Source organism: Pristiophorus japonicus, chromosome 9 (genome assembly GCF_044704955.1).
Source record: "Pristiophorus japonicus isolate sPriJap1 chromosome 9, sPriJap1.hap1, whole genome shotgun sequence".
NCBI lineage: Eukaryota > Metazoa > Chordata > Chondrichthyes > Pristiophoridae > Pristiophorus > Pristiophorus japonicus.
The window spans coordinates 205269524-205295620 of record NC_091985.1 but is presented as its reverse complement, the minus strand read 5'-3'; the positions used below and the strand labels follow the sequence as shown (position 1 = coordinate 205295620).

The 26097-nt window shown below is 44.9% G+C and overlaps 1 protein-coding gene across 3 annotated transcripts in view; it reads left to right on the top strand.

Moving 5' to 3' along the window:
* The window catches only part of LOC139273510 (zinc finger protein 383-like), an 80075-nt gene that overhangs the window by 8635 nt on the left and 45343 nt on the right, over nucleotides 1–26097 (top strand). Inside the window, exon 2 of one of the 3 annotated variants that reach the window (XM_070890420.1) lies at nucleotides 4868–6794. The exons of the other annotated variants lie outside the window; for them this stretch is intronic. Within the exon in view, the coding sequence (XP_070746521.1) occupies nucleotides 5223–5951 (729 nt within the window). The 5' untranslated portion in view covers nucleotides 4868–5222 and the 3' untranslated portion in view covers nucleotides 5952–6794. Of the gene's footprint in view, nucleotides 1–4867; nucleotides 6795–26097 lie in introns of those variants that run through there. 3 annotated transcript variants of the gene reach the window in all.

The window sequence follows — 26097 nt, the reverse complement described above, 5'->3', positions numbered from 1 at the left end:
AGCGCAGATGGAAAGGGCGGTTAAATATTATTGGCAGGAAAAGAAAGGAGAGGGGGGAGGTACGCCCCCAACCCAGATCAAGACTGAATACATGACTAGAAAGGAAGAGCCGCCTCGGGTGGAAGGACCCAAAACCCGACCCAAGGTGATACCAGATGGAACCGCAGTATTGCGTGCAGGGTTGGGTGGATAAACAGGGATACGGTTATATCAAACACCCAAATGGCCCGGGCCCTGCTAATTAAGGACCGCCCTACTGTCCCCGGCCTGGTATGGGAAGACGAGATGGATGCTTTATTTGTGGGCAAGAAGGACATTGGAATAGAAATTGTCCCTCCCGTCAGCACGAAAAAGGAAGAGGCGGGGGGCAAGGGGGGAAGAGGACGGGGATCTTACACTAACTTCTCCCAGAACAACCCCTTTGGCCAACCGTCCCCCGATTCTTATTGACTACGCAACTTGATTGTGCAGGGACCCTCCCCGGATGACAAACCGATGATATTGTTAAAAATTCGGAATGAGTGGCAACCCTTCTTGATAGATACGGGAGCCTTCATGTCTTCTGTACAATCAAAGCTTAAACTCCCCACCTTCACTGAAACACAGGAACTGTCAGGATTCCTGGAACAAGTATCTACATTCCCGGTGTCAGAACCGGTTAAAATGGGTTACCAGGAAGAATCGGTGGAACATCGATTTGTTATCACAACCAATCTGGACTGCAACTGTGAATGTTTAAAAATGTATCGAGACATTGAAGTTGAGAACGTGGGAATTGTATAGGGACAGTATAAGCTAACAAAGAATTCATGGAGGAATAGCCATGACATCTCAGACTCGAGACTGCGAAATGTTACAACACTAACACATATCGAAACAAAACCCACAGCTTGCAGAAAAACCTCAAGGTCTTATTAAATCATGTTATTAACCTGAAACATTAACAGAAGGTCTTTGTTTAAAATCAGACCATACTTAGGTCGGCTTATGAGTGGACAAAGGGAAAGAGGGATCAAAAGGGATAGGCTGGACTAGGATGTCACTCTAGCCCTATCTTGTTATCTTTTACCGAAAATGTATAACCGTCGTCCCTTTACAATGTAACTTCACTTGTCCGTAGGAAGTGTGTACGCTCTATCAAGAGAGTACTCCTTCTGTCTGATAAGTCTCAGCCGGTAAGAAATAAAGACTGCTTTGTTTAAAGCACAACGGTATTCGCCTCAGTGATTTCACTGAACCAGATTGAAGGAAAAGAACTCAGAAATCAACATTGTACCTGCCTTGTGAGTGATTGATGGGACACTGCAGAGGGAGCTTTCCTTTGTATCTATCCCGTACTCTACCTGCCCTGTGAGCTTTGATGGGTTGGTGTAGGGTAAGCTTTCCTCTGTATCTAACCTGTACTCTACCTGCCCTCGTTGTGTTTGATGGGACAGTGTAGTGGGAGCTTTCTGCTATATCGAATCCGGACTGTACCTGCCCGAGGAATGTTTGATGGGGCAGTTTAGAGGGAGATTTGTTCTGCATCGAACCCGTGCTGTACCTGCCCTGGCATTGTTTGATCGGGGAGAATAGAGGAAGCTTTACCCTCTGCCTAACCCATGCTTTACCTGCCCTTGGAGTGTTTGTTGGCCGGTGTAGAACAAGCTTTACTCTGTATCTAACCTGTGCTGTACCTCCCCTGGGAGTGTTTGTTAGGGAAGTGTAGAGGGATTTTTACTTTGTACCTAACCTGTGCTGTACCTGCTCTGGCATTGTTTGATGGGCCAGTATAGAGGTATCCAACTTGTGCTATGCCGGCCCTGGGAGTATTTGATGGGACAGTGTAGAGGGAGCTTTACTAAGACCCGAGGTTGCAAGCCATCAGATCCAGGGGGCTTTTCCACCTTTCATCCCATTATTTTACTGAGCACTTTTTCTTTAGTGATTGCTTTAAGTTCCTCACGCGCTATCTTCCCTCTCTTTATTATTTCTTTAGTCATCATTTGCTGTTTTTAAAAACATTTGCCAATGCTCTGGCCTCCCACTAACCTTGGTCACTTTGTATGCCATTGTTTTCAATTTGATCCCATCCTTTACTTCCTTCATTAACCGCGGATAGTTCTCTCGTCGCTTAAAGTCTTTCCTTCTCACCAAAATATATTTGCTCGTGGCTCAGGTAGTAATCCAGAGAATATTGCCTTTGTGGTTCTGCTTTTTAATTTAGCCCCTAGCTGCTCAAAATCCTTCAGCAGAACCCCTTTCTTTGTTCTACCTATGTCATTGGTACCTACGTGGACCACGACAACTGGATCTTCCCCCTCCCATTCCAATCCCTCTTCAGCCCAGAGGAGATGTCCTGAACCTTGGCACTGCGCAGGCATCACAGCCTTCGGGACTCACGCACTCGGCTGCAGAGAACAGTATCTATCTCCGAAACTACTGTTTCCGATCACTACAACATTTCTTTTTACTCCCCCTACTTGAATGGCCTCCTGTACCACGGCACTGTGGTCAGTTTGCTCATCCTCCCTGCAGTCCCTGCCCTCGTCCAAACAGGGAGCAAGAATCTCGTACCGTTGGACAATTGCAAGGACTGAGGCACCTCCATCACTATCTCCTGGGTCCCCACAGCTGCCTCGCTTGTAGCCACACCATCCTGTCCCTAACCACGGACCAAATTTAAATTAATTAATCTAAGGGGTGGGACTGCTTCCTGGAACACAGGGTCCAGGTAACTCTCCCCCTCCCTGATGTGTCGCAGTGTCTGCAGCTCGGAATCCAGCTCATCAACGTGGAGCCGAAGTTCCTCGAGCAGCCAACACTTACTGCAGATGTGGTCGCCGTGGACCTCAATGGGGTCAACCAGCTCCCACATGCAGCAGCAGTAACACATCGCCTGCCCTGCCATCTCTAATGTATTTAATTAATTTTTCACATTTTGAAAGTTTAGATTTTTAATCCCAGCTCTTAATTTAAACCAATGCCGAAGAAAAGAGAGAAAAACTGACCAACCAATCACTTCCCTGCTTTTCTGCGACATCACATTTTGAATCTTTTTACTTCTTATCCTCCCAGGTCACTTGGTGCTGTTTCGGCTGTCTGCTCGGCTGACTCACGCCCTTTGTAGGCTTACCGTTGCTCCGGCTCTTGTGCCCTTTCCAAAGGGATGGGCGCAAGTCTTTTTTTCCACTCGTGTTGATTCTTTCATCATCTGCTGCAGGCACAGTCTGGCAGCTGTCCTTCAGCACTCGGCCAGCTCAGTCAGTAGTGGTGCTACCGAGCCAGTCTTGATGGACATTGAAGTCCCCCACCCAGAGTACATTCTGTGCACCTTGCTACTCGCAGTGCTTCTTCCTAGTGGTGTTCAACATGGAGGAGCACTGATTCATCAGCTGAGGGAGGGCGGTGGGTGGTCATCAGCAGGAGGTTTCCTTGTCCATGCTTGACCTGAAGCCAGGAGACTTCATGGGGTCCGGAGTCGGTGTTGAGGACTCCCAGGGCCACACTCTCCCGACTGTATACTACTGTACCGCCACCGGTGGGACAGGACATATCCAGGGAGGTGATGGAGGAGTCTGGGACATTGGCTGAAAGATATGATTCTGTGAGTATGACTATGTCAGGCTGTTGCTTGACTAGTCTGGGCCATCTCTTCCAATTTTGGCACAAGTCCCCAGATGTTGGTGAGAAAGACTGGGCTGGGTGGGCCGTTGTCGGGTCCGTAGCCGGTGCGGAGGTCGATGCCGGGTGGTCCGTCCGGTTTTATTCTTATTGTTTTTCGTAGCGGTGGATCAATTGATGAATCAATATGATCTTATTGAATGGTGGAGCAGGCTCGAGGGGCCAAATGGCCTACTCCTGCTTCTAATTCTTATGTGCTTATTCCCTAGCCCAGATCCTGTCTCTATATTAAGAGCAATGATCCCAACACTAACCCTGGGGGACACCACTGTTTACATCCCTCCAGTCTGAAGAACATCCATTAACCACTACTCTCTGTTTTCTGCCCTTTACCCAACTTCCTCTCCACGCGGCCCCACTCCCTTTAATACCATGAGCCTTAATTTGATCAACAAGCCTCCTGTCCGGCACCTTATCAAACACCTTTTGACAATCCATCTACACAACATCCACTGTATTTCCTTTCTCTGTGTTATTTCCTGCAATAATCCCTGCTGTCTGTCCTGAATGAATCCCTTTCACTACCAAATGTTGCAACGTTTACTTCTGTAACCAGAATCTACCCGCGCAGGGGTAAAGCGCTCTATCAATGACACCAGGAGCCCAGACACGGGACCGGGCTGTGCTCTGAGCAGGCGCAATGCCAGTGGTGGAGGTGGAAGAGACATTCCGCGAGTCAGTAGGAGCTTGTGGGCTCAGCGGAGGAATTAGACCCCTGGGTGGGCTGGGCAGCTTCATAAACACCTGGTGTAGGCCCCAGGCACCTAATATGAGCCGGCAGGACACATGTTTGACTCGCGATGATGGACCCGACTGCTCGGGGTAACTAGCCGAATTATTAGACATGATCAGCGTGCTTGCGCGGCCATCTTGGTACAGGAACAGAGGGTGGGCGGTGCTTTAGGGTCCCAGTGACCTCGAGAGAAAATCATTTCCTAATTTATTCTCAGTCTGCACAGACGGGATGTAGAACTGAACCCAACCAGAGAAGAGGGAGTGAGAAAACTGCAGATGGAAGAAAGAAATGATGGAGGTGGTGCGATGAGTTTGGATTTCAGCACAGGGTGGAGGGAGAGTGTGTGGGATGGGAATTTACAGCTTTGGGGAACAAGAGAGGAAAGAATGTTCCATAAAAAGTAGAATTGTCTGTCCTCAATTTCTATCCTGCACTTCCAGTGCTGACTTTCGTAAACACCTTTTACAGGATATTAGAAGAGGAGGATTTACAGACAGGAAAATCGAACCAATTGTATCAAGATCTGACAGAGTCACTCGATTCACTTGAATATCATCGGCCTTTGAATGTGAAAGGAGAAACGTTTGTCTGCTCTGTCTGTGGGAAAAGATTTCAAACATCAGTGTGACTGGAAAAGCACTGAGACACACACACCCGAGTGAGAGTGTTCTAGTGCACTGATTGTGGAAAGAGCTTCAACCAGTTACACAGCCTGAAAAAACATCGCACTATTCACAGCGGGGAGAAACCATACACGTGTTCTGTGTGTGGACGAGGCTTCAACTGATCGTCAAACCTGGAGAGATACAAGGACACCTGCACCATGGAGAATCCGTGGAAATGTGGAGACTGTGGGAAGGGATTCAATTGCCCCTCTGCGCTGGAAACTCATCGACGCAGTCACACCAGGGAGAGGCCGTTCACCTGCCCCGCGTGTGGGAAGGGATTCACTCGTTCATCCCACCTCACTGAACACCAGCGAGTTCACACTGGGGAGAGGCCGTTCACCTGCACTGTGTGTGGGAAGGGCTTCACTTATTCATCCAGCCTGCTGGCACACCAGCGAATTCACACTGGGGAGAGATCGTTCACCTGCTCCGTGTGTGAGAAAGGATTCACTTGTTCATCCAGCTTGGTGAGACACCAGCATGTTCACACAGGGGAGAGGCCGTTTACCTGTCCCGTGTGTGGGAAGAAATTCGCTGCATCTTCACACCTCATTGAACACAAGCGTGTTCACACTGGGGAGAGACCGTTCGTCTGTCCCGTATGTGGGAAACGGTTTGCTAAATCATCTCATCATCTGAGTCACCAGCGAGCTCACACAGGAGAGAGGCCGTTCATCTGCTCTGTGTGTGGAAAGGGATTCACTAATTCATTCGAGCTTCATGCTCACCAGCGTATTCATACCGGGGAGAGACCTTTTACCTGTTCTGTGTGTGGGAAGGCATTCACTCGTTCATCCCACCTCACTGAACACCAACTTGTTCACACCAGTAAGAGACCGTTTAAATGTTCTGACTGTGAAAAGAGCTATAAAAGCAGAAATTAACTGATGAAACACCAACGCACTCACACTGGGGAGAGGCCGTTCATCTGCTCCGAGTGTGGGAAGGGCTTCACTCTTTCATCCAACCTGCTGACACACCAACGCATTCACACTGGGGAGAGGCCATTCATCTGCTACGAGTGTGGGAAGGGCTTCACTCGTTTATCCAACCTTCAGTCACATCAGCGAGTTCACAAGTGACTGCAGGGGTTGGACTCTGCTTTTATTGTTGCAGTTAATCACATCCAGGACTGAACCATGTTCACTCGGACAGTTGGAGTTTGTTGCTGCTGGTGTAATTAATCCCTATAACTGGGCTGGAGTTTAATTTTCTAGATATCATAGAATCATAGAATGGTTACAGCACAGAAGAAGGCCTTTCGGACCATCGAGCCCGTGCCGGCTCTCTGCAAGTCCCACTCCCCGCCCTTTCGCTGTAGCCCTGCAATTGTTTTATTTCAGGTACTTATCCAATTCCCTTTTTGAAAGCCACGATTGAATCTGCCTCCACCAGCCTTACAGGCGGTGCATTCCAGATCCTAACCACTCGCTGCTTAAAACAAAGTTTTTTCTCATGTCGCCTTTGGTTCTTTTGCTAATCACCTTGAATCTGTGTCCTCTGGTTCTCAATCCTTCCGCCAATGGGAATATTTTCTCTCTACTCTGTCCAGACCCCTCATGATTTCAGAGCACCTCTATCAAATCTCTTCTCAACCTTCTCTGTTCTAAGAAGAACAACCCCAGCTTCACCAGTCTATCCATGTAACTGAAGTCCCTCATCCCTGGAATCATTCTTGTAAATCTTTTCTGTCAAACAACGATCAAATAAATCAGCTTTGTTTCCTACATACAGTGAGTCGATTCCTTGATTTCTCCACGAGGAGACTAATTGATGTCCTGTTATCGACTGTTCCTTTTCTCCTTTGTATTTATAAAGTGCCTTTCACGGCCTCTGTTTTAGTGATGTTGGTTGAGGGATAAATGTTAGCTTGGACACCAGAGAGATTTCTTTGAAATAACGTCATGGAATCTTTTACGCCCACTTGAGAGGTCAGATGGTTCTGATTCTCAGAAGATCAAGATGTCGGTCAGTTTGGGTGGAGATAAGAAATAATAAGGGAACAAAGTCACTGGTGGGAGTAGTCTATGGGCTCCCTATCAATAGCTACACTGCAGGACAGCATATATATCAAGAAATAATGGAGGCTTATAAGAAAGGTACTGCAATAAGCATTGACGATTTAAATCTTTATATTGATTGGATATATCAATATAAAGATTAGGTGGCCTTGAGGAAGAGTTCATAGAGTGTATTCGGGATGTTTTCTAAGAACAATGCGCTATGGAACCAACCAGGGAGCAGACTATTTTAGAATTGGTAATGTGTAATGAGACTGGGATTAATTCATGATCTCATAGTAAAGGATCCTCTTGGGAAGAGTGATCATAGTATGGTAGAATTCCAAATTCGGTTTGAGGGTGAGAAACTTGGGTCTCAAAATAGTGCCCTGAAAAATAAAGGCAATTACAAAGGAAGGGTAAGACAGTAGATAAGGAGCAGCAGACATTTAAAGAGATATTTCATAACTCAGCAAAGATATATTCCAATGAGAAAGAAAGACTCTAAGAAGGATGAACCATCCGTGGCTAACTAAGAAGTAATGGGTGGTATCAAATTGAAAACAAAGGCATACAATGTTGCGAAGATTAATGAAAGGCCAGAAGATTGGAAACTTTTTAGAAAATAGTAAAGGACGACGGAAAAAAAGGGAATAGATTGAGAGTAAACTAGCAAGAAATATAAAAACAGACAGTAAGAGCTTCTACAGGTATATAAAAAGGAAGCGAGTAGCTAAGTTGGTCCTTTTAGAAGATGAGACTGGGGAATTAATAATGGGAAACAAGGAAATGGCAGAGAATTTGAATAAATATTTTGTATCGGTCTTCACTGCAGAAGACACTGAAAGCATCTCAATAATTGATAATCAAGGGGCTATTGGGAGGGGAGAACTTAAAACAATCACTATTGCTAGGGAGAAAAGGTACTAGGCAAACTAATGGGATGAAAGATGGACAAGTCCCCTGGACCTAATAGCCTGCATCCTAGGATCTTAAAAGAAGTGGCTGCAGAGATGGTGGCCACATTGGTTGTAATCTACCAAAAATCCCTGGATTCTGGAGAGGTCCCAGCAGATGTAATTCCCCTATTTAAGAATGGAGGGAGACAGAAAGCGGGAAACTGCAGACCAGTTAGACTAACATGTCATTGGGAAAATGCTGGAGTCCATTATTTAGAAAATCATTATGCAGTCAAGCAGAGTCAGCATGGTTTTATGAAAGGGAAATCATGTTTGACAAATTTGATGGCGTTCTTTGAGGATGTAACGAACAGGGTGGATAAAGGGGAACCAGTAGATGTCATGTATTTGGATTTCCAGAAGGCACTCGATAAGGTGCCACATAAAAGGTTACTGCACAAGATAAGAGCTCACGGGATTGGGGGTAATATATTAGTATGGATAGAGGATTGGCTAACACACAGAAAACAGAGCGTAGGGATAAATGGGTCATTTTCAGGCTGGCAAACTGTAACTAGTGGGGTGCCACAGGGATCAGTGCTGGGGCCTCAACTATTTACAATCTATATTAATGACTTAGATGAAGGGATCGAGTGAATGTAGCTAAACTTGCTGATGATACAAAGATAAGTGGGAAAGCAAGTTGTGAGGAAGATGCAAATAAAGGGATATAGATCAGCTCAGTGAGTGGGCAAAAGTTTGGCAGGAGTATAATGTGGGAAAATGTGAGGTCATCCACTTTGGTAGGAAAAATAAAAAAGCAAATTATTATTTAAATGAGGAGAGATTAGAAAATGCTGCAACACAGAGGGATCTACGGTACTTGTGCATGATGCACAAAAAGTTAGCATGCAGGTACAGCGTAATTAAAAAGGCAAATGGAATGTTGACCTTTATTGCAAGGGGGATGGAGTATAAAAGTAGGGAAATCCTGCTACAACTACACTGTTGGTGAGACCACACCTGGAGTACTGCGTACAGTTTTGGTCTCCTTATTTAAGGAGTGATATACTTGCATTGGGGGCAGTTCAGAGAAGGTTCACGAGGTTGATTCCTGAGATAAAAGAGTTGTCTTATGAAGAAAGGTTGAGCAGGTTGGGCCTATATTCATTGGAGTTTAGAAGAATGAGAGGTGATCTTATTGAAACGTATAAGATTCTGAGGAGGCTTGACAGGGTAGATGCAGAGAGGATGCTCCCCCCCCCTGTGGAGGAATCTAAAACTAGGGGTCATAGTTTCAGAATAGGGGGTCGCCTATTTAAAATAGAGATGAGGAGTAATTTCTTCTCTCAGAGGAACATGAACCTTTGGAATTCTCTGCCCCAGAGAGCTGTGGAAGCTGGGTCATTAAATATATTTAAGGTGGAGATAGACAGATTTTTGGGAGTCGAGGGTTATGAGGAGTGGGCAGGGAAGTGGAGTTGAAGGCAAGATCAGATCAGATCAGCCATGATCTTATTGAATGATGGAGCAGATTCGAGGGGCCAAATGGCCTACTCCTGCTCCTATTTCTTATGCTCTTATGGGGCCTCATGTGAAAGACGGCACCCCTCACAGTGCAGCGCTCCCTCTGCACTGCATTGGAATGTCGGCCTAGATTTTATGCTCCATGCTCTGGGAGTGGACTTGAACCCACAACCTACTGACTCAGAGACTACCACTGAGCCACGACTAACACCGCATTGCTCGGGATTATTTGAGTTCTCTTGCCGTCTGTTACTCCCACAGACAAGTCCGAGCTCCCCATACCTTCAAGAGTGCCTCTCCTAGCCTTGCAATCAGAGAATCATAGAAATTTACAGCACAGAAGGAGGCCATTCAGCCCATCATGTCCGTGCTTGCTGACAAAGAGCGTTCCAGCCTGATCCCACTTTCCAGCTCTTGGATCATAGCCTTGTAGCTTACGGCACTTCAGGTGCATATCCAAGTACTTTTTAAATGCTATGAGGGTTTCTGCCTCTACCACCCTTTCAGGCAGTGAGTTTCAGACCCCCACCACCCTTGGTGAAAATATTTCTCCTCAAATCCCCTCTAAACCTCCTACCACTTACTTGAAAGCTATGTCCATTGGTTATTCAACCCTCTGCTGAGGGAAATAGGTCCTTCCTATCTGCTCTATCTAGGCCCCTCATAATTTTATACACCTCAATTAGGTCTCCTAAGCCTCCTCTGTTCCAAAGAAAACAACCCCAGCCTATCCAATCTTTCCTCATAGCTAAAATTCTCCAGTCCAGGCACCATCCTCATAAATTTCCTCTACCCTCTCTGGGGCAGTCACATCTTCCCTGTACTGTGGTGACCAGAACTGCACGCAGTACTCTAACTGTGGCCTGAGTAGTTTTTTATACAGTTCAAGCATAATCTCCCTACTCTTCTATTCTGTGCCTCGGCTAATAAAGGCAAGTATCCCGTATGCCTTCTTAACCACCCCCCTTTGTCCCTCTACACTTCTCAGTGTCCTACCATTTATTGTGTATTCCATTTCCTTGTTAGCCCTCCCCAAATGCATCACCTCACACTTCTCCGGATTGAGTTCCATTTGGCACTGTTCTGCCCACCTGACCAGTCCATTGATATCTTCCTGCAGTCTACCGCTTCTTCATTATCAAGCACAGGGCCAATTTTTGTATCATCTGCAAACTTCTTAATCATACCTCCTATATTCAAGTCCAAATCATTGATTATATATATATCACAAAAAGCAAGGGACAAGTACTGAGCCCTGTGGAAGCCCACTGGAAACTGCCCTGGGATGGTAGAGAAGGAGATTTATTCTGTATCTAAACCAGGCTGTAGTTGGCCTGGGCGTGTTTGATGGGGAGTATAGAGGGAGCTTTACTCTCTCTATGTTGAGGGAACTTAACTCTGTGCCTTGCCCGTGCTATATATGACCTGGGAATGTTTGATGGGACAGTACAGAGGGAGCATTACTCTGTCACTAACCCATGTTGTATATGCCCTGGGAGTGTTTGAAGGGTCAATGTGGAGGGAGCTTTACTCTGTATCTAATCCCTGCTGTACTACATGTCTTATTACATTAATATACTTGCAGAATTGGCATATAATGAATTTCAACACTGATAAATGTGAGATATTGCATTTTGGTAACAGAAATAAGGAGGTCACATATTCGTTGGAAAACCAGAATCTAAATGGGGCAGAAGAGCAAAGTGATCTCAGAATACAAATGCAAAAATCACCAAAGGTAGCGACGTAGGTTAATAAGGCCGTTAAAAAGAGCAAACCAAGCACTCGGGTTTATTTCCAGGGGGATTGAATTGAAAAGTAGCTAAGTTATGCTGAACTTGTATCAAACCTCGTTTAGACCACATTTGGAGTACTGTGTACAATTGTGATCTCCATATTATAAAAAGGATAGAGGCATTGGCGAGGGTGGAAATTAGATTTACAATTATGATACCAGAAATGCGAGGTTATGCCTATTAGGAAAGAATGAAAAGGCTGGGTCTCTTCCTCTTGAAAAGAGAAGGTGACTTTAAAAAAAATTTGTTCATGGGATGTGGGGTCCGCTGGCAAGGCCAGCATTTATTACCCATCTCTAATTGCCCTTGAGAAGATGGTCGTGAGCCACCTTCTTGAACCGCTGCAGTCCGTGTGATGGAGCGGCGAGGTCAGGGCGAAGGAGCGGCGAGAGATTGTAGAGGGACATGACCGTGGCCCAGGAGAGGCGTGAGTTTGGGGCCCAGAAGAGGCGAGGGCCCAGGGGCAGTACAGGCCATCCACACTGCGACATACGTGCGCATTAGGTCCGTGCAGCAGAGCTGGTCTCCAGTCGTTTTGGTTAATCCTTGCCACTGGACCAAGACCTAGCTCTGTCAAGCCCTTGTGGTGGCTGGTGTGCAACGGTCACCACACGTTAAAAAAAATCCACGCACAGGCATCTTCCACTCTTCAACATGTAGTACGGGACCTGGAATTTTAGGTCCTTCATTGAAACACCTGTGAACTTTTTGACGTGGAAGCAAGTCATCCTCGATTCGAGGGACTGCCTATGATGATGATGATGATGAGGGAGGGAGTGCCAGGATTTTGACCCAGCGACGAAGGAACGGTGATATTCTTACATATCAGGATGGTGTGTGACTTGGAGGGGAACGTGCTGGTGGTGGTGTTCCCATGTGCTTGCTGCCCTTGTCCTTCTAGATGGTAGAGGTCGAGGGTTTGGGAGGGGCTGCCGAAGAAGCACTCATATCTTCACCTGTTTCTTTCTCAATTTCTCTCTCTCCCCCCAGCTTGTTCTCTCTCTCTCTAATTCACATTTGCTCTATTAAGAACATAAGAAATAGGAGCAGGAGTAGGCCATTTGGCCCCTTGAGCCTGCTCCGCCATTCAATAAGATCTCTACCTCTCTCATTTCTCTCTGACTCACTGTCTCTCACTCTTTCCACCTTTCTCTTCTCTGCTTCTCTGTTCCTCTTTCTGCTATGCTCTCAGTCTACCTCTCTCCGCCTCTTTCGCCCCTCTCTCTTCTTTTTGCCCCATTCTCTTCTCCCTTGCCATCCCAGCCAATACCTTCTCTTCCTTTCCTTTCTTTCTCTGCCTCATTCTGTATCTCCCACTCCCCCTTTTGGATTTAAGTCTCACTCTGTCTCACTTACTTTGCTGTCTGTTTGATCTCACTCTGTCCAGCTCTCTCTCCCTTCCGTGTCAATCTTTGTCTCACTCATTCGCTCTCTCTCCCTTCGTGCGGATTGGAAGGTACCAAATATAACCCCACTATTTAAGAAAGGAGGGAGAGAGAAAACAAGGAATCACAGACCAGTTAGTCTGACATCAGTAGTAAGGAAAATGCTAGAATCTGTTATAACGATGTGGTAACAGGGCACTATTAAAAATAATAACAGGATTGGGCAGAGTCAATACGGATTTATAAAACTGAAATCATGTTTGACAAATCTGTTAGCATTTTTTGAGGTGGTAACTAGCAGAATAGATAAGGGGGGAACTAGTGGATATGGTGTATTTGGATTTTCAGAAGGCATTCGACAAGAGATAATTAAACAAAATTAGAGCTCATAAGATTGGGGGTACTATACTCGCATGGATTGAGGATTGGTTATAAAATCATAAAATAGTACAGGACAATATAAGCTTAAACCAGAGTGAGTAATAGAATAGGTTAGATTATAATGTGTGATGTTTATACCTATAATTATGAAACTATAAGAAATAACTAACAGCAGGCAGGGGAGTTTAGGGATAATCAGAAAATTGCTGAAGAAAAGTAACTGCTGGGAACCAGGGAAAGTGTCCTTGTAAATCACAGATTAGAGAAGTTCCAGCTGTCTTTTCCCAGCTTCCTGCCAAAACCCAGCAGAGAAGACAAAGAAGAGTCAGGTGCCAGAGGTGGATCACTGCAGGATATAAAAGTGAGGGGAGACTGATGTAAGGGGGCAGTCGGGACTGGAGACACCGGAGATCAAGCTCAGGGCGCCCGAGGTTCCATCCAGCGGGCTGACCTTGTGTCATTTACAGTGGACATGAGCATGGATTGAGGATTGGTTAATGGACAGAAAACAGAGTAAGAATAAACGGGTAATTTTCAGGTTGGCAGGCTGTAACTAGTGGAGTGGTACCGTAGGGATCAGGGCTTGGGCCCCAGCTATTCACAATCTATATCAATGATTTGGATGATATCCAAGTTTGCTGATGATACAAAGCTAGGTGGGAATGTAATTGTGAGGATGATGCAAAATGCAAAGAAACCTCAAAGGGATATAGATGGGCTAAGTGAGTGGGCAAGAAGATGGAAAATGGAATATAATGTGAAGTTATCCACTTTGGAAGGAAAAATGGAAAAGCAGAGTAGTTTGTAAATGCTGAAAGATTGGAAAATGCTGTTGTTCAGAGGGTCCTGGGTGTCCATGTATATGAATCGCTGAAAGTTAACATGCAGGTACAGGAAGCAATTAAGAAATCAAATGGTATGTTGACCTTTATTATAAAAGGATTTGAGTGTAAGAGTAAAGATGTCTTACTGCAATTACATACTGCCCTGGTGAGACCACATTTGAAGTATTGAGTACAGTTTTGATGATCTTGCCTAAGAAAGGATATACTTGCCATTGAGGAATGGAGGTTCACCAGACTGATTTCTGGGATGGGGATTGTCCTATGAAGAGAGATTGAGTAGATTAGGCCTATATTCTCTGTAGTTTAGAAGAATGAGCGGTGATCTAATTGAAACATACACAATTCTTAAAGGGCTTGACAGGGTAGATGCAGGAAGGATATTTCCTCTGGCTGGGAGTCTGGAACCAGGAGTCACAATCTCAGAATAAGTGTCGGCCATTTAGGACTGAGATGAAGATAAATTTCTTCACTCAGAGGATGGTGAATCTTTGGAAGTCTCTCCCCCAAAGGGCTATGGATGCTCAGTGTTTGAGTATATTCAAGGCAGCTTGATACATTTTGGAATATTATGGGGTGAAGGGATATGAGGAAAGTGGAGTTGAGGTAGAAGATCAGCTATGATATTATTGAATGGTGGATCAGGCTCGAGGGGCCGAATGGCCTGCTCCTATTTTTTTTGTGTTCTTATAACATAAGTGGATTGGAGTCCCTGTTAATCTAGTGGAAAACTTGCTTTAGGTTCTAACCTCTGCTGCACCTCTGACACAGTTGACTACTCCATCCTCCTCCAACGCCTCTCCATCAATGTCCAGCTAGGTGGGACTGCACTCGCCTGGTTCCATTCTTGCCTATCTAATCATAGCCAGAAAATATCGTGCAATGGTTTCTCTTCCCACTCCTGCATTGTTACCTCTGGTGTCCCCCAAGGATCTGTCCTTGTTTCCCTCTTATTTCTCACCTATATGCTGCCCCTTGGCGATATCATCTGAAAACACGGAGTCAGTTTCTACATGTACGCTGACGATACCCAGCTCTATCTCTCCACCACTTGTCTTGACCTATGCTTGGTATCTAAATTGTCAGATTGCTTGTCCGACATCCAGTACTGGATGAGCAGAAATTTTCTCCAATTAACTATTGGGAAGACCGAAGACATTATCTTTGGTCCCCGCCACAAACTGCGTTCCCTAACCACTGACTCCATCCCTCTCCTTAGCATCAATCTGAGGGAGAACAAGACTGTTCACAACCTAGGTGTCATATTTGACCCTGAAATGAGTTTCCAGCCACATATCCGTGGCATAACTAAAACCACCTTTTTCCACCTCCATAACATTACCCACCTCCGCTCCTGCCTCAGCTCTTGTGCTGCTGAAACCCTCATCCATGCCTTTGTTACCTCTAGACTTGACTACTCCAACTCACTCCTGGCCGGTCTCCCACATTCCTCACTACGTAAGCTTGAAGTCATCCAAATCTCAGTCCCCCATGTACTAACCCACATCAAGTCAAGATCACCCATCACTCCTGTGCTTTCTGACCTACATTGGCTCCCAGTTAAACAAAGCCTCGATTTCAAAATTCTCATCCTCGTTTACAAATCATTTCATGGTCTCGCTCCTCCCTATCTCTGTAATCTTTTTCAGCCTCACAACCCCACAAGATATCTTGCTTCTCAAATTCTGGCCTCTTGAACATCCCTCATTATAACTGCTCAACCACCATTTTCCAATCCTCTCTGGCTTTAGATATGGTGCTGGAGGACTACTAATGTGGTACTTTTGTTTAAGAAGGGAGAAAGGTATAGACCGAGTAATTACAAACCAGTCAGCCCAACCTCAGTGGTGGGAAAATTATTGGAAAAAATCCTGAAGGACAGGATAAATCTTCACTTAGAAAGACACGGCTTAATCAAGGACAGTCAGCACGGATTTGTTAAGGAAAGGTCGTGTCCAACTAATTTAATTGAATTTTTCGAGGAGGTAACCAGGAGGGTGGATGAGGGCCAAGCGTATGATGTAGTGTATATGGATTTTACAAAGCTTTTGATAAAGTCCCACATGGCTGTTTCGTCACAAAAGTGAAAGCCCATGAGATCCAGGGCAAAGTGGCAAGTTGGATCCAAAATTGGCTCAGAGGCAGGACGCAAAAGGTAATGGTTGATGGATGTTTTTGTGACTGACTGGAAGGATGTTTCCAGTGGGGTTCTGCAGGGCTCAGTACCAGGTCCCTTGCTTTTTGTGATATACTTGAATATAGACTTGAATATAGGGGTTATGATTAGGAATTTTGCAGATGATACTAAAATCGGCTGTGTGGTTGATAATGAAGAAAGCTGAGGACTGCAGGAAGATATCAATCAACTGGTCAAAACAGTGGCAAATGGAATTTAATCCAGAGAAGTGTGAGGTAATGCAAGTGGGGAGGGCTAACAAGGAAAGAGAATACACATTAAATGGTAGGACACTCAGAAGTGTAGAGGAACAAAGGGACCTTGGAGTGCCTGTCCACAGATCCCTGAAAGTAACAGTACAGGTAGATAAGGTGGTTAAGAATGCATACGGAATGCTTGCCTTTATTAGCCGAGGCACAGAATACAAAAGCAGGGGTTTATGCTTGAACTGTTTTTTTTTTAAAAAAGCTGAGTACTGCGTGCAGTTCTGGTCACCACATTAAAGGAAGGACATGATTGCACTGGAGAGGGTACAGAGGAGATTTATGAGGCTGTTGCCGGGAGTGGAAAATCTTAGCTATGAGGACAGATTGGATAGGCTGGATTTGTTTTCCTTGGAACAGGGGAGGCTGAGAGGAGACCTCATTGAGGTGTATAAAATTATGAGGGCCTAGATATAGAGGATAGAAAGGACCTATTTCCCTTAGCAGAGGGTTCAACAACCAGTGGGCATAAATTAAAATAATTGGTAGAAAATTTAGAAGGAATTTGAGGGGAAATTTATTCACGCAGAGGGTTGTGGGATTCTGGAACCCACTGCCTGAAAGGGTGGTAGAGGCAGAAACCCTCACCCACATTAAAAAATACTTGGATGTGCACTTGAAGTGTCGTAACCTGCAGGGTTACAGCTGGATAGCTTCTTGTTGGCCGGCATAATGTGCCAAAATGGCCTCCTTCTGTGCTGTAAACTTCTATGATTCTACTTCCAATATAAATAGCTGTGACGTGGTGCATTTTGGTAGGTGGAATAAGGAGGCCAGGTACTCAGCTGTGTCAGCTGTGGCTCAGTGAGTAGCACTCTCACCTCTGAGTTATAAGATTGTGGGTACAATTCCCACACCAGGGATTTGAGCACAAAAATCTAGGCTGACAATCCAGTGCAGTGCTGAGGGAGTGCTGCACTATCAGGTGCCGTCTTTCAGAAGCGACGTTGAACCACAGCCCCGTCTGCTCCCTCAGGTGCATGTGAAAGGTCCCATGACACTATTTCGAGGAAGCGCAGAGGAGTTATTCCCGGTCTCCTGGCCAGTATTTATCCTTCAACATTACAAAAACAGATTGTCTGGTCGTTATCCCCTAGAGGATGAGATGGGGAATTAATAATGAAGAACAGGGAAATTGCAGAGATGTTGAACAAATATTTTGCATCGGTCTTCACGGTAGAAGGCATTAAAAACATCCCAATATTGGATAATCAAAGGACTGTATGGAGGGAGGAACTTAACACTATTACTAATGAAGTAGTACTCGGTAAAATAATGGGACTAAAGGCAGACAAGTCCCCAGGACCTGATGGCTTACATCCTGGGGTCTTAAAAGAGGTGGCTGCAGAGATAGTGGATGCATTGGTTGTAATCTACCAAAATTCCCTCAATTCTGGGGCGGTCCCAGTGGATTGGAAAACCGCAAATGTAATGCCCCTATTTAAAAGAAAAAGGAGGCAGACAAAAAGCAGGAAACTATAGACCAGTTAGCCTAACATCTGTTGTTGGGAAAATGCTAGAGTCCATTATTAAGGAAGCAGTAGCAGGACATTTGGAAAAGCACAATTCAATCAAGCAGAGTCAGCATGGTTTTATGAAAGGGAAATCATGTTTGACAAATTTGCTGGAGCTCTTTGAGGATGTAACGAGCAGGGTGGATAAGGGGGAACCAGTGGATGTGGTTTAATTGGATTTCCAGAAGGCATTCGATAAGGTGCCACATAAAAGGTTACTGCACAAGATAAAAGTTCACGGGATAGGGGGCAATATATTTGCATGGGTAGAGGATTGGCTAACTAACAGAAAACAGAGAGTCGGGATAAATGGGTCATTTTCCGGTGGGCCAACAGTGAATGGTGGGGTGTCGCAGGGTGCTAGCTCCTCAACTATTTACAATCTATATTAATGACTTGGATGAAGGGACCGAGTGTAATGTAGCCAAGTTTTCTGATGATACAAAGATGGGTGGGAAAGCAAGTTGTGAGGAGGACACACAAAATCTGCAGGGGATATCGATAGACTAAGTGTGTGGGCAAACATTTGGCAGATGGAGTATAATGTGGGAAAGTGTGAGGTTGTCCACTTTCGCAGAAAGAATTAAAAAGCAAATTATTATTTAAATGGAGCAAAATTGTAAAGTGCTACAGTACCGAGGGACCTCGGCATCCTTGTGCATGAAACACAAAAAGTTAGTATGGGGTACAGCACATAATCAGGAAGGCAAATGGAATGTTGGCCTTTATTGCAAGGGGGATAGAGTATAAAAGCAGAGAAGTTCTGCTACAACTGTACAGGGTATTGGTGAGGCCACACCTGGAGTACTACATACAGTTTTGGTCTCTGTATTTAAGGAAGGATATACTTGCATTTGAGGCTGTTCAGAGAAGGTTCATTAGGTTGACTTATGAAGATGGGTTGAGTAGATTGGGCCTATACACATTGGAGTTCAGAAGAATGAGAGGTGATCATATCGAAACATACAAGATAATGAGGGGGCTCGACAAGGTGTATGCACAAAGGATATTTCCACTCATAGAGGAACTAAAACTAGGGGACATCGTCTCAGAATAAGGGACCCATTTAAAACTGAGATGAGGAGGAACTTCTTCTCTGAGGGTTGTAAATCTGTGGCATTCTCTGCCCCAGAGAGCTGTGGAGGCTGGGTCTTTGAATATCTTTAAGGTGGAGATAGACAGATTTTTGAGTGATAAGGGAATACAGGGTTACAGGGAGCAGGCAGGGAAGTGGAGCTGAGTCCATGATCAGAATAGCCATGATCTTATTGAATGGCAGAGCAGGCTCAATGGGCCGAATGGCCTACTCCTGCTCCTATTTGTTATGTTCTCATCACATTGCTGTTTGTGGGAGCTTGCTGTGTGCAAATTGGTGCTGCGTTTCCCACATTACAACAATGACTACGCTCTAAAAGTACTTCATTTGCTTTAAAGCTTTGTTTTGAGATGTGTGGTGGTGGTGAAAGGTGCAATATAAATGCAAATCTTCCATTTTCAGGAAAAAAGTATCTAAATGGTGTTGAGGAGCAAAGAGATCTAGGGCAGGGTGGGCAATTATTTGGGCTGGAGGGCCACTTAACAAAGTTTTGGTGAGCTGTTGAGTGCCGCCCACCAATATTCCACCAATCGCTGGGTCCCGCACAGATTGATCCCCAGCTCCTGCCACTGGAAGAGACACTGCGCATGTGCAGCTGCATCGTGCCCGGCTGTGCAGCAAATTTAAAGGGACCGTGCGCAAAAAAATTAAAACATTGCACAAACATAATTTCATGTAGTAGTCAGATGCTATCTTACATACACAACTTGTATCCGGTACTGCTTATAAATGAAACATAGAAACATAGAAAATAGGTGCAGGAGTAGGCTGTTCGGCCCTTCGAGCCTGCACCACCATTCAATATGATCATGGTTGATCATGCACTTCAATACCCCATTCCTGCTTTCTCTCCATACCCCTTGATCCCTTTAGCCGTAAGGGCCACATCTCACTCCCTTTTGAATATATCTAACGAACTGGCCTCAACAACTTTCTGTGGTAGAGAATTCCACATGCTCACAACTCTTAGAGTGAAGAAGTTTCTTCTCATCTCGGTCATAAATGGCTTACCCCTTATCCTTAGACTATGACCCCTGATTATGGACTTCCCTAACATCGGGAACATTCTTCCTGCATCTAACCTGTCCAATCCCGTCAGAATTTTATATGTTTCTATGAGATCCCCTATCATTCTTCTAAATTTCATTGAATATAAGCCGAGTCGATCCAGTCTTTCTTCATATGTCAGTCCTGTCAGCCCAGGAATCAGTCTGGTGAACCTTCGCTGCACTCCCTCAATAGCAAGAATGTCTTTCCTCAGATTAGGAGAACAAAACTATACAATATTCAAGGTGTGGCCTCACCAAGGCCCTGAACAACTATAGTAAGACCTCCCTGCTCCTATACACAAATCCTCTCGCTATGAAGGCCAACATGCCATTTGCCTTCTTCACCGCCTGCTGTACGTGTATGCCACTTTCAATGACTGATGTACCATGAAACCCAGGTCTCGTTGCACCTCCCCTTTTACTAACCTGTCATAATTCAGATAATCTGCCTTCCTGTTTTTACCACCAAACATTTATCTACATTATATCGCATCTGCCATGTATTTGCCCACTCACCTTGTTGATGCAGATTCTTTTCCCTTCAATCTGTTTCAGCGAATTCACTGACACACGAACACTTTTAGTCTTCGCAACATAAGACCTTTATTAGAGATTCTCCGGCCGGGACCTGTTAAGATAAAGGGAACACCCTCGATTTGAGCCTGTTCACCTCTCTCTTGACAAGTCTCGTAACAGTACAAAAGCTCAATATTTATACATTGTTACAGCAGAACATATTTGAGTGACACTCAGTTTATACAATCATTGGTCGGCTTCCCCCATAACATACCAAATTGCAGGCTAACAACTCTCCAAATAGGGCGGGCTCCAGGGATGTGTTTACAGTTTCGTTTTACATTGCATTTCCCTATTTTACGGCTGGTTATAGCAGTCTCTCATCTGACTCATGCCTGACTTTGCTTTTTCGCGTAACTCGTGTTTGACCACAAACCTGAGTAACCCCTTTTTGTGTCGACATTGCAAATATCGCAGCTTGACATTTTCTTTTAGCTATCTTCCCATGATCCTCTTCAACTGACACATTCACAACTTCTTCATGCACATTCACAACCTAACCTGTCCAAGTCACCCTGCAGCCTCTTAGCATCCTCCTCATAGCTCACACTGCCACCCAGCTTAGTGTCATCTGCAAACTTGGAGATGTTACATTCAATTTCTTCGTCTAAATCATTAATGTATATTGTAAATAGCTGGGGTCCCAGCACTGAACCTTGCGGTACCCGACTAGTCACTGCCTGGCATCCTGAAAAGGACCTATTTATTCCTACTCTTTGCTTCCTGTCTGCCAACCACGTCAGTAAATTACCCCCAATACCATGTGCTTTAATTTTGCACACTAATCTCTTGAGTGGGACCTTGTCAAAAGCCTTTTGAAAGTCTAAATACACCACATCCACTGGCTCCCTCTTGTCCACTCTACTAGTTACATCCTCAAACAATTCTCGAAGACTTGTCAAGCATGATTTCCCTTTCATAAATCCATGCTGACTTGGACCGAATCAAAGATAAAAGTTGAAAATGTTGTGGTGTCTTCTGGTCTTTGTAAATCAGTGCTGTGAAATAGAACTGTACCCCCTTTAGAGCCTGTGTCAGCATCATTTTCCCACCTCAGTCATCATTATGTCCCTCTGCAAAGATTACTAATGCCGTCCCAATTGGTGCCAGATGACAACTCCCCTGCCATTGTACCGGGAGAAGAGAGATGCAGCGCCAGTCACTTTCTTCGGTAAAAGATTTGTGGAGATGAGCAGCCATGACTCCACTCTAAATTGGATAGGGCATATTCTAGTACGCAGTGCATTCTGGGTACTGATGTCTGCCATTGGCGCCGAGAATTACTCAACGGATCCGTTTAAGATCAGGCCAGAGAGAATCGCTTTGGCGAATTATTAATTTAAATGAAGTATTACTATGTTTTTTCCTTGGCTGCAGTTGGGGTCTGTCTCTGACTCATGAGAAGTGAAAGTGGATAGACGAATGTGCAGCTCGAGATCTGGCTTGCGTTCCATTTCTGTCCCATCCAGCGGGACGGATAGAATGTCTTGGCGGGCCAGATATGGCCCATGGGCTGTATTTTGCCCACCAGTGATCTAGGGGAACAGATGCACAGATCATTAAAAGCAGGTTAACAAGGCAAAGGAAATGTAAGTAAAGCACTGGGTTTCATTTCTCGAGTAAGAGAATTGCAAAGCAGAGAAGTTTTGTTAAATGTATATAGAACCTTGGTTGGACGACACTTGGAATACTGTGTTCAGTTTTGGTCTCCATATTATGAAAAAGATATACAGGCACTGTGGCTGTTGCAAAAAAGATTTCCAAGGATGACACCAGAAGTGAGAGGTTATAAATATCCAGAATGGCTGAACATGCTGGGGCTCTTTCTCTAGAAAAGAGAAGGCTCATAGAGATCTTTATAATTATGTAGCTGTTTGTTAGGATAGATGTAGAGAAGATGTTACCACTTGTGAGGAGTCCAAAACTAGGAACTAAATATAAGATAGTCACTAATAAATCCAATAAGGAATTCAGGAGAAACTTCTTTACCCAGAGAGTGATTAGAATGTAGAGCTTGCTAGCACATGGAGTTAAGGTGAATAGCTGAGCGCCTTTAAGGGGAAGCTAGATATGTACTTGAGAGAGAAAGGAATAGAAGGATATGATAGGGTGAGGTGAACTCAGGTGAGAGAATGCTCGTGTGGAGCATAAACACCATCATGGACATGTTGGGCAGAATGGCCTGTTTCTCTGAAGTGAATACTATGTAATTCTATCGTGAATTCTGAAAAGACATGGTACAGCACTCGAAACAATCTTCAGCAATGGGCTGGGTGTGTCAGAGGGTCAAAATACTGACCTTTCACCCCTACCAATCTGAAGGACTTGTGTAAAATGAATGTGGTGAGTTCAAACAGAGTCCTTGGTGAGAGGTCAGATTTGTACTAAACCAGGCCCGAAATCAGCAGATGGACTGACAAACAAGTGCCTTTAAAAGTCTGCTTAATCCCTTTCAGTCCACCTACACCCTAACCCATGTGTGTGTTTCAGCATGTCTGTGTATGTGTGTGTTTGTCTTTGTGTGTCTATACAGACACAGAACCCAACCTAACAAAAATCAGTTAGTCTGAGTCTTGAATGTTTCAGTTGAGCTCCAGCTTTTTGGGGGAGAGATTTCCAGATTGCGACTGACCTTTGTGTGAAGAAGTGCATTCTGGCCTCACTCCTGAACGGCCTAGCTTTAACTTTTAAGTTTATTCCCCTTGTTCTGGACTCTCCCACCAGATGAAATAGTATCATGATATCATCCTTCATTTTCTATCTTCAAGGAAGTAAAAGACTTGTCTATGCCACCTGTCCTCATAATTTAATCCTTTTAGCCCCGGTATCAATCTGCTGAATCTGTGCTGCACCCCCGCCAAAGCTAATACATAATTCGTGAGGTCCAGAACTGAACACAATTCTCTCGATGGGCTCTTCCTTTGCATGGTTTAGTTTGCGCGGATGCAATTCATCCAGTCCTGAGGATTTATCGTTTCTACATTTTCCTAGTTTATAAATTCAGCAACAGAAATGGTCTGGAGTAGGGCTGTGGACAGAGTGACAGTAGTAATGCCAAGGTAATGTAGAGGGTGCTCAGTATTGTATGTGCCCTGGGAGTGCTTGATGGTGATACTGGAGATAAAGTGGAGGAAGGAACATCGGAACAGGAACCGGCCATTCAGCTCCTCGAGCCTGTTCCCCCATTCAGTGAGATCAGGGCTGATCTGTCTCTTAACTCCTTCCACCTGCTTTACCTCCGTATTCTTTTATACCCCTGCCCCGAAAAATCTCTGCTCATCCACAGCTCCGAGCTACTCGCCAATTAGAGAAGTGTATGTGTGTCAATCTTTGTGGCTGTGTATGCGTTTATGTATATATTTTGATATATGAATGTGTATGTGCTCCTGTGGGTATGTCTCTGCACAGAAAACATAGAAACATAGAAAATAGGTGCAGGAGTAGGCCATTCGGCCCTTCTAGCCTGCACCGCCATTCAATGAGTTCATGGCTGAACATTCAACTTCAGTACCCCATTCCTGCTTTCTCGCCATACCCCTTGATCCCCCTAGTAGTAAGGACCTCATCTAACTCCTTTTTGAATATATTTAGTGAATTGGCCTCAACAACTTTCTGTGGTAGAGAATTCCACAAGTTCACCACTCTCTGGGTGAAGAAGTTCCTCCGCATCTCGGTCCTAAATGGCTTACCCCTTATCCTTAGACTGTGACCTCTGGTTCTGGACTTCCCCAACATTGGGAACATTCTTCCTGCATCTAACCTGTCTAACCCCGTCAGAATTTTAAATGTTTCTATGAGGTCCCCTCTCATTCTTCTGAACTCCAGTGAATACAAGCCCAGTTGATCCAGTCTTTCTTGATAGGTCAGTCCCGCCATCCCGGGAATCAGTCTGGTGAACCTTCGCTGCACTCCCTCAATAGCAAGAATGTCCTTCCTCAGGTTAGGAGACCAAAACTGTACACAATACTCCAGGTGTGGCCTCACCAATGCCCTGTACAACTGTAGCAACACCTCCCTGCCCCTGTACTCAAATCCTCTTGCTATGAAGGCCAACATGCCATTTGCTTTCTTAACCGCCTGCTGCACCTGCATGCCAGCCTTCAATGACTGATGTACCATGACACCCAGGTCTCTTTGCACCTCCCCTTTTCCTAATCTGTCACCATTCAGATAATAGTCTGTCTCTGTTTTTATCACCAAAGTGGATAACCTCACATTTATCCACATTATACTTCATCTGCCATGCATTTGCCCACTCACCTAACCTATCCAAGTCGCTCTGCAGCCTCACAGCATCCTCCTCGCAGCTCACACTGCCACCCAACTTAGTGTCATCCGCAAATTTGGAGATACTACATTTAATCCCCTCATCTAAATCATTAATGTACAGTGTAAACAGCTGGGGCCCCAGCACAGAACCTTGCGGTACCCCACTAGTCACTGCCTGCCATTCTGAAAAGTACCCATTTACTCCTACTCTTTGCTTCCTGTCTGACAACCAGTTCTCAATCCATGTCAGTACACTACCCCCAATCCCATGTGCTCTAACTTTGCACATCAATCTCTTGTGTGGGACCTTGTCGAACGCCTTCTGAAAGTCCAAATATACCACATCAACTGGTTCTCCCTTATCCACTCTACTGGAAACATCCTCAAAAAATTCCAGAAGATTTGTCAAGCATGATTTCCCTTTCACAAATCCATGCTGACTTGGACCTATCATGTCACCTCTTTCCAAATGCACTGATATGACATCCTTAATAATTGATTCCATCATTTTACCCACTACCGATGTCAGGCTGACCGGTCTATAATTCCCTGTTTTCTCTCTCCCTCCTTTTTTAAAAAGTGGGGTTACATTGGCTACCCTCCACTCTATAGGAACTGATCCAGAGTCAATGGAATGTTGGAAAATGACTGTCAACGCATCCACTATTTCCAAGGCCACCTCCTTAAGTACTCTGGGATGCAGTCCATCAGGCCCTGGGGATTTATCGGCCTTCAATCCCATCAATTTCCCCAACACAATTTCCCGGCTAATAAGGATTTCCCTCAGTTCCTCCTCCTTACTAGACCCCCCGACCCCTTTTATAACCGGAAGGTTGTTCGTGTCCTCCTTCGTGAATACCGAACCAAAGTACTTGTTCAATTGGTCCGCCATTTCTTTGTTCCCCGTTATGACTTCCCCTGATTCTGACTGCAGGGGACCTACGTTTGTCTTTACTAACCTTTTTCTCTTTACATATCTATAGAAACTTTTGCAATCCGTCTTAATGTTCCCTGCAAGCTTCTTCTCATACTCCATTTTCCCTGCCCTAATCAAACCCTTTGTCCTCCTCTGCTGAGTTCTAAATTTCTCCCAGTCCCCAGGTTCGCTGCTATTTCTGGCCAATTTGTATGCCACTTCCTTGGCTTTAATACTATCCCTGATTTCCCTTGATAGCCACGGTTGAGCCACCTTCCCTTTTTTATTTCTATGCCAGACAGGAATGTACAATTGTTGTAGTTCATCCATGCGGTCTCTAA